Raw genomic sequence first — 8,040 nt, 5'->3', positions numbered from 1 at the left:
CTAGGTTTGGGGAAGAGGCCATAAATTGGGTTTTGGACATGTTGAGTTCGAGTTGCTTTTGAGACCAAGAGGACATTTTGAGTAGGCACTTGGACCCATGAGAGTGGAATGTAGATCAGAGGATTGGGCTGGAAAATCAGTAGGTGGGTTATCAGTGCATAGGAGGTAAGTTTAGGAATGGGTACAAGTGAGCTTGCCCAGGGAGAGACTGGAATAAAGGGAGGGTTATAGGACCTAGCCTTAAGGAATATCAAGTCATTTTTCATATTAGAAAAAATAAATCATTCCACCTCCCTTCATACATCAAACCATCCATGGAGTCAGTGACCTTCGGCCTAAACCCCAAAGCTCTTTGTACCATCCAGGCTGAGTGACAGGGGTGCAGTCTTCCCAATAGCCCCATTTTGCTTCCACCCCTGTAGGAGGCCATTGTAAGTGACAGTTCTTAAGTGCTTTTCCTAGCGCTACTGAAAAACTTGTGGGAGTTCTGTGTTCCTGTTGTCTAAAAGTGTCTGTGTCCAAGTTGAGATCATCCACTAAGCTGGGCCAGGGCCCAGCCTCATGTTAAATTTTGTGGTTTTTCTGGGTTGCCGATGACTTTGCTGCACACAGAAGACATGGTCTCTGTCCTCTTGTTCTTTGTCCCTTCCTTTGGAGTAGCAAGGCTCAGCCTCCTGTCTGACTGCGGCTGAGCCTTCTCCTGGGGTGCACCCCATAATATCCACAGCTCAGCTCTGAGGGCTTCTCAGCTCCTGGGATCTCCCCATTCTCCTCCAAGGTGAATGATGGGAAGCTAGCCTAGCTTGGTTGCTGTCAGCATGTCAACAACCCCAGGCACACAATGCTAAGATCTGTGGGGTCTGGGGCAGGGAGCCTGTCCGGGGAGAGGGATCTGCAGCCCTCTGGAGAGGTGGAATTGTTTGTGAGCCTACGGGGAGCCTCCAGTTCAGCTGCTATGAGCCCCAGCCCTGCCTGGGAAAATCTAGGGTCAGCTGAGACCCCAGGACCACTTCCTGTTTGGACAATGACCTCTTCTTCTGCCAAACCACAGGGGCTTGGCTGGCCTTCAGAGCCAGAGCCAGCATCTCCAGCTGACTGTTTTATTTGAGGCCACACAGGGCCCTTGGAGATGGGGGATGATTTGGCTCCAACTCCGAGGCAAGCAGCCCAGCTATCAGTCTCCAAGCCACAGTGTGGTGTCTTCTGTCCATTGCATAGACTTGTCATAGACTCTGGAGAGGAGGGAAGAAGACAGACTCCTCCTGTAGAATCCTGTGCTGTGGAGGAAATAGGAGGGACCACATCTCAGGGGAAGATTCCCAGGACGGCTCACACTTTAGCAGTCCCCAGGGGTGCACAGAACTTGATACTGTGAACAGTACGGCGGTGTGGGGACAACATGGGACGGTGTTATGATGTTTTGTTGTTTGTTCATTCAGACATTACTGAGCCCCCACTATGTGCTAGCCTCCTTGCTTACGCAACAGAAACACTAAGGTGGCCAAGAGCTCTTCCAGGAAGAGACATGGCCGCAGATAATGGAACTATAATGTGGGCTGTAGCACACTAGAGAGGGAGAAGGCAAGTCTTCTCTGGGGGTGGCTGGGTCTTGAGTGATGGGGACAGGCAATTTCAAAAGGAAACAAAGCATAGAAGTACACGGTAATCATAATCATAACAGCAACTCCCTTAAAAAATTTGTTTTTGAAGTTGATAGTGTGGACTCGAGTTCTGGCTCCATCACTCACCGTGATCTTAGGCAATTATCTCAGTTTCTGTACTCAGTTTACTCATCTGTAAGATGGAGATAATAGTGCCTGCCTCATAGAGCTCTTTGAGTGAAGGTTAGTAGAGGTTATTAAGCACTTACCACATTCCAGATTCTACGTGTACCTAACTTCTGATCCTTGCAACAACCCTGAAAGCAGGTGTATCCGTTTTACAGAGCAGGAAGAGTGGCGCTCCAGTGCTCACGCTCATATGGATTAAAGGCTGGTGTGGGGATTTGAACCCACGTCTGTCTGACATCTAAGCTCGTGGCCTTCCTTCTATTCCATGTCTAGTGGGGCGGGAACACTGGATGTAAGTAGAATGAGAGCGTAATGAGACAAAGACGTCTTTTTGACACTTCCTCTCCAGTTGGTCAGGGGTATATCTAGGCAGACCTGGCAGACACCAAATCTCTGGTTCTTCAGAGCCAGATGGTTGTCAGTTTTACCAAAAGACTGTCTACAAAATCCTTCATGAATGTGTACCCCATTGGGCAGGTGGAAAAACCAAAGCAGGAATTGCTTGGAACTCCTACAACTCAAATCAGCACAAAAGGGGAGAGGTGGAAAAAGATTTTAACAGATCTTTCGCAAAAAAGATATGAATGGCCAAGAAGCACATGAAAAGCTGTTCAACATCGCTAGGTACCAAGGAAATGCAAATTAAAACCACAGTGAGATACTACTACAAACACGCCCACGTGGCAAAAACGAAAAAGCCCCGCAAATTAAATGTTCACCGGGATGTGGAGCAATGGGGACTCTCATACATTGTTGGTACAAGTATGAAATGACACGTTTTGGAGAAAGATCTAGCAGTTTCTTGTAAAATTAAACATATACCTATTCTTTGACCACTCCTAAATATTTACCTAAAAGAGATGTAAGCATATGCCTACAAAGAAACTTGTATAGCAGCCTAGCTCATAAGAACTAAAAACTTGAAAGAGCTCAGGTGTACATGGACAGGAGAGCAGATAAACTATGGTATATTCAGACAATGTATGAATACTACACAGAAATGAAAAGACACACACTGCTGATACATGCAAGAACATGAATGATTCTCCAAAACATTCTTCCCATGAAAGAAGCCTTTTACAAAAAAAGTACACATACTATATGATGATTTCATTTATACAAAGCTCTAGAACAGATTAATCCATTTTCTGGAGACAAATCAGAACAGTGGTTGCAGCTGGAAGGCAGGGGTCACAGACATTGACTGGCAAGGGGCATTAGCCAACTTTCAGGGATTTTCCAAACATATCTTGACAAGAGTTACACAGGTGTATCCATTTGTTGAACTCAATGAATGTGCACTTCAGAGTTGAGCATTTCATTGTAAATTTTACACCAAAAGAAAAATGTAAACAACTATGGAACTCTAGTTAATGGTATGCATGCTGAACTATTTAAGGGGAAGTGTCCTTATGTCTGAAATTTCTTTGAAATGCATCAAAACATAAGATGAATTGGGGGAGATAGAGGCTGATATGTGATAAATCATGAAAAAATTTGATTATGAAAAATTATGAAATTTTTCATAATAAAAGGGTGAGTTATTTGAGGGTTTTGCAGTAAAGTTCTTGTCTAGGCTTAGGACAGGGCAAATAGAGACACGAAGCTCAGGGAGACAGGAGCCCGGCAGTGTCTCCTTGCAAAAGTAATAACATTTTTCAGTCTGTTTGTTTCTTCAACTATCACAGAGGCACAATGGCGGTCGGTATTATTAAGAACTTTGTCGTGGGGAAGGGGGTCCTCAATCCAGATCCCAGCCACGCCACGTGCCCACTGCCCTTTGTGCCCTATCAGCGCCCCTTTACACCCAGCAGCCCTTCAAAGGCCTATCCTGGCAGTCGCTGTGGTAGCCGCACCCCGGCTTCCGGGACGGCACCGGAAGTCGCTTCTCAGACGCTCTTCCTATTGGAGGCCGGCCTTTAGCGGGGGCGGGGCCATTGGGAGGCGGAAATAGCCGCAGCTATGGCGGCGGCAGCGCCGCTTTCTCTGCTGGTGCTGCTGCTTCTCGGGCCGGGCGTCTGGGGCCAGACGGAGCCCCCACGCGACAGCCTGCGGGAGGAGCTCGTCATCACCCCGCTGCCTTCTGGGGACGTAGCCGCCACATTCCAGTTCCGCACGCGCTGGGATTCGGAGCTGCAGCGGGAAGAAGGTGAGAAGAGGACACTGACGGGAGAAAGATATCTGTGGCACCTGCTGGGAGTGGGGTGGAGGCTAGCCTTGGGGGCGAGGACTGATCCCTGGGTGAGGTTCTGGTCCCTGGGCTTGGGGCCTGACAAAGATGGTCCTTGCAGAAGGATGGGATAGTTTTTGAAGAATCCCGTTATACCAGTGAAGAAACTGAGCCCCGGAGAGGGGCAGTGACTCTTCCTGACTTCTAGTCCAGTGCTCTCTCCGCAGCTCCAGGCTGCCACTCTAAACATTTAGTTAAAACCCTCTGTTGACAACACTGATGTTGATGCTATTGACGGTTACGGTTTATCGTGGGTGCTGGGCACGGTGATAAGTTTTGTGAATGGTTACAAGGAAGAAATTGGAGGTATAGAGAGGTAAGGCACCTGTCCAAGATCACATCGCTTGTAAGTGACTGAGTCTGGTCAGGAATCTAGATTCCTCTGACCCCAGAACTGGGGTGTATTGTCTCTTTGGGGTGGCTGAGAACCCTCCCTCCAGGATCATCACTCACCTGCACCTCCTTCTCCAGTATCTCATTATAGGCTCTTCCCCAAAGCACTGGGGCAGTTGATCTCCAAGTATTCTCTACGGGAGCTGCACCTGTCCTTAACCCAAGGCTTCTGGAGGACTCGATACTGGGGGACACCCTTCTTGCAGGCCCCATCAGGTGCAGAGCTGTGGGCCTGGTTCCAAGACACCGTCACTGAGTGAGTGCCCACCTTGAGGCCTGTGGCAGGCCGTGGTGGGAACATGGCAGGGCAAGTGTTGTCCTCTTGCTACTGCCTTTGGGGGCAGCAGTTCCATGGGGGTAAATATGGCGTTGGAAGTAAGAAATATTATGACGTAGTGGCATTCTTTACTTGGCTGAATATACTTCCTTCCCCTAATACTTCCAGACCTGAGGTAGCGCATGTGTATATCTACAGAGGCAGATAAGAAATACGTGAAGCTTACTTAGATGTAAGGCAGTAGGAAGCTGTGGCAAACTGGATAGCCTTTTAAAAGACATTCATTCACATAATAATAACAAAATGCCACAAGGGCCAAACAAAATATATGTGGGCTAGAATTGGCCTACAAGACACCAGATCTCTGTATTAGAAAAATTGCTTTTATTTGCAGGGCGGAGGGGGGTGGTTAGGTACTGTGGTTGGACCACAGCATCCTCTTAATCCGACTATGGGAAATCAGTAGCACGTGTATAATTAAAAAAAAAAAAATTGGAGTCAGAATAGGGAGTGATGAGGACTGTGGCAGAGCTTGGGAGGACAGCTGCCACTCAGCTCCTATGGATTCTTGCCACGTGGGAATAGGGGCCTAGGGTCGTCAGATACTCTCATTTTTAAAGAGTTACCAGCAATCTGGATTTTAATGTGAAAATTGGCAAGTCTAAGTATCAGCAAGTAATTAAAAAATTTAAGAAATGCCACATGGGTTTATGTTGTGCTCGTCAAATGAAACGTGGCTATGGCTTGGGTGGAGCTTTCAGGCTTCCAGTTTGCAATCTTTATTTGAGGCCTAAGGACTGGAGCAATTGGAAAGCTCTGAACAGAGGACTGTTGAAAACCCCCAGGACGGCTCTAAGGTGATGTCAGATGAGGAGCAAACCCCACAGTAGCCAAGGCTTCCTCTCTTGTCTGAACCCTGGCTTCTTTGCCTTTTGTCCCAACTGCTCTGCTGTCACTGTCTCCCCTCATAATTGCCTATAATATGGAGGTGATGTTCAGAATTCTAGTTTTATTCTGTTATTAGTATAAAGAGCAAATCTGTTTTGGTATTTCTCTAAGAAAAAAGTCTAATGTAATTTGATGTTTCTGTGGGGTCCTAGAATGCTTGTTTTCCCTTGCTCAGTGAGCCTCTGTAGATGTAAGACTTCCCACCCCTGAGCGTAGAACCAGGACTCACCCAGGGTATTCACAGGGAAGTATGTCGTTTTGCCCAGCTGAGCACACCTCAGGTTGGATCAGTGAGCTGATCTCAGCCTCTGGCGTGTGGGGCGTTTTGCATAGCATTGTGGGAGGTACGTGGGTGACCCAGACTTGCTCCCTGTCCTCAGGTTGCTCACAGCCTAGTTGAGGAGAAAAGATGCTTAGGACGAGATACTGTTGCCACCCAGCCATTTCCCAGGAGGACCCTGGTGAGAGGCTCGGATAGTCAGAACTGCAGCAGCCCAGGAGGAGGCTGTGGTTGAGGAGGGCGGCAAGGCTTCCTGGAGGAGGGAACCTCTTCGAAGGGGAGCAGGGAGGAGTTAGGAGGGCATTACTAGGTGGGAGGAGGAACCACCCAAGCAGAGGCCTCTGGGGATGCAGGGGTGTCCAGAGGGGAGTGAGGAAGAAGGGGCTGATTGGGGAGACCCAGGAAGCAGGCTGAACGGGGCAGTTCCGGCTCCAGCAGCTAGCTGGCCTCATGGCTTGGCAGCCAGCTGCAGGCTTTGAGGGAGGAAGCAGACGCAGCCCCGGGACAGTGAGTGGGTTTGTGTCTCCGTTTAGTGTGGATAAGTCCTGGAAGGAGCTCAGTAACGTCCTCTCGGGGATCTTCTGCGCCTCTCTCAACTTCATTGACTCCACCAACACAGTCACGCCCAGCGCCTCCTTCAAACCCCTGGGGCTGGCCAATGGTGAGACAGCCTCCGTGGCCCTTTCCTTCTTCCTGTTCCTCCTACCCAAGCCTTTGCCTCCTTTCCCCTCTGCTTCCTTCTTCCTCAGCGGGGCCAGGTCATAAATCCCCTGGGTGTGCAGGCGCCAGAGGAAGGTTTCCCGAGACTCTGCTGTCTCCGCATTGCCTTCTCCTAAAGGAAGGGGGGTGTCCTCCCCGCTTCCCCCTGAGCTGACACTGTTAGGGCGGTGGTGCTAGAGAGTATGTGTGGGTCCTGAGGAGGGGCACCCCGAGAGCCTCCCCAGACAGGCTTCCATCTCTCAGGCACAGATCACTCCTTCCTGCGCTATGCGGTGCTGCCTCGGGAGGTCGTCTGCACTGAGAACCTCACCCCGTGGAAGAAGCTCTTGCCCTGCAGTTCCAAGGTGAGGCCAGAGGGGCCTCAATGTAGGTGGGAGCCCCAGAGAGTGGATGCAGTCGGCAGATGCCCCCTCACTGCCTGACAGATAACCTCGGCCCCATGCCCGGGTGCCCTGCCGTGTGGGGTACTGACATTTTCTCTCTTGCCACCTCCTCCAGGCAGGCCTCTCTGTGCTGCTGAAGGCCGATCGCCTGTTTCACACGAGCTACCACTCCCAGGCAGTGCATATCCGCCCTGTTTGCAGAGTAAGTCACGGGGAGCAGGCAATGGGGGCCATCCAGGGGCTCTGAGAGAAGGTGCAGGTAAAGCACATAGCCCAGTGTCTACCGAGGGCTGAGCCAGTAGTCAGTGGGAGATGTGATGATGATGAATCAGGGCACTGGCCACGCACCACGGAAACCGAGCGGTTGCCTGGCAAGCATTCACTCAGTCTTCGTCGTGGTTAAGAGTGATAGCCGTGTGGGTGCAGCTGCTAGCTCAGCCACTCACCAGCTGACTTGGCCTTGAGTGAGTCATTTTATTTCCCTGGTTTTCTCATCTGTCAAATGAGAATAATAGTAGTATCAGTTCCTCTGGTTGTCGGCGATGGTTCATCCCAGTGATGCGCGTAAAGCTGCCGGCACGAGGGCAAGTGCTCGGTAGTGGATGGTAGCAAATTGATGGATGGGGAGGTACAGAATGGACAAGGGACTGAGTCCGGGTAGTAGTCCCTGGGGCTGTGCGGCTGGGGGAGTGGCAGGTCCTCACTGCTGCCTTCTGGCCCTCGTGGTAGGATGCACGCTGTGCCAGCATCTCCTGGGAGCTGAGGCAGACCCTTTCCGTTGTATTTGATGCCTTCGTCACGGGGCAGGGGAAGCAAGGTAAGCTACCTTGGCAGCCCATCTCTGCCCACCCACTGCCAGCCCCACCCCATCTACGTGGAGCAGGCCTAGTCCCGCCCCTGCTCAACCCCTCTCTCTGCTCCTCAGATTGGTCCCTCTTTCGGATGTTCTCCCGAACCCTCACAGAACCCTGCCCCCTGGCTTCGGAGAGCCGAGTCTATGTGGACGTCACCAACTATAG

The 8,040-nt window shown here is 50.5% G+C and overlaps 1 protein-coding gene across 2 annotated transcripts in view; it reads left to right on the top strand.

Moving 5' to 3' along the window:
* The first annotated feature begins 3,735 nt into the window (after positions 1-3,735).
* Positions 3,736-8,040, top strand: part of PIGT (phosphatidylinositol glycan anchor biosynthesis class T) — an 11,795-nt gene continuing 7,490 nt past the window's right edge. For both annotated transcript variants that reach the window (XM_024746876.1, XM_024746875.1), the window contains exons 1-7: positions 3,736-3,939; positions 4,492-4,669; positions 6,452-6,579; positions 6,882-6,982; positions 7,137-7,223; positions 7,751-7,838; positions 7,947-8,040. The exon at positions 7,947-8,040 ends at the window's right edge or, in 1 of these variants, runs on beyond it. In XM_024746876.1, coding sequence (XP_024602644.1) covers positions 3,753-3,939; positions 4,492-4,669; positions 6,452-6,579; positions 6,882-6,982; positions 7,137-7,223; positions 7,751-7,838; positions 7,947-8,040 — 863 coding nt within the window. In that variant the 5' untranslated portion in view covers positions 3,736-3,752. The remainder of the gene's footprint in view (positions 3,940-4,491; positions 4,670-6,451; positions 6,580-6,881; positions 6,983-7,136; positions 7,224-7,750; positions 7,839-7,946) is intronic.

Source organism: Neophocaena asiaeorientalis, unplaced genomic scaffold (genome assembly GCF_003031525.2).
Source record: "Neophocaena asiaeorientalis asiaeorientalis breed wild unplaced genomic scaffold, Neophocaena_asiaeorientalis_V1.1 scaffold132, whole genome shotgun sequence".
NCBI lineage: Eukaryota > Metazoa > Chordata > Mammalia > Artiodactyla > Phocoenidae > Neophocaena > Neophocaena asiaeorientalis.
This window is presented reverse-complemented; position numbering and strand designations above follow the sequence as displayed.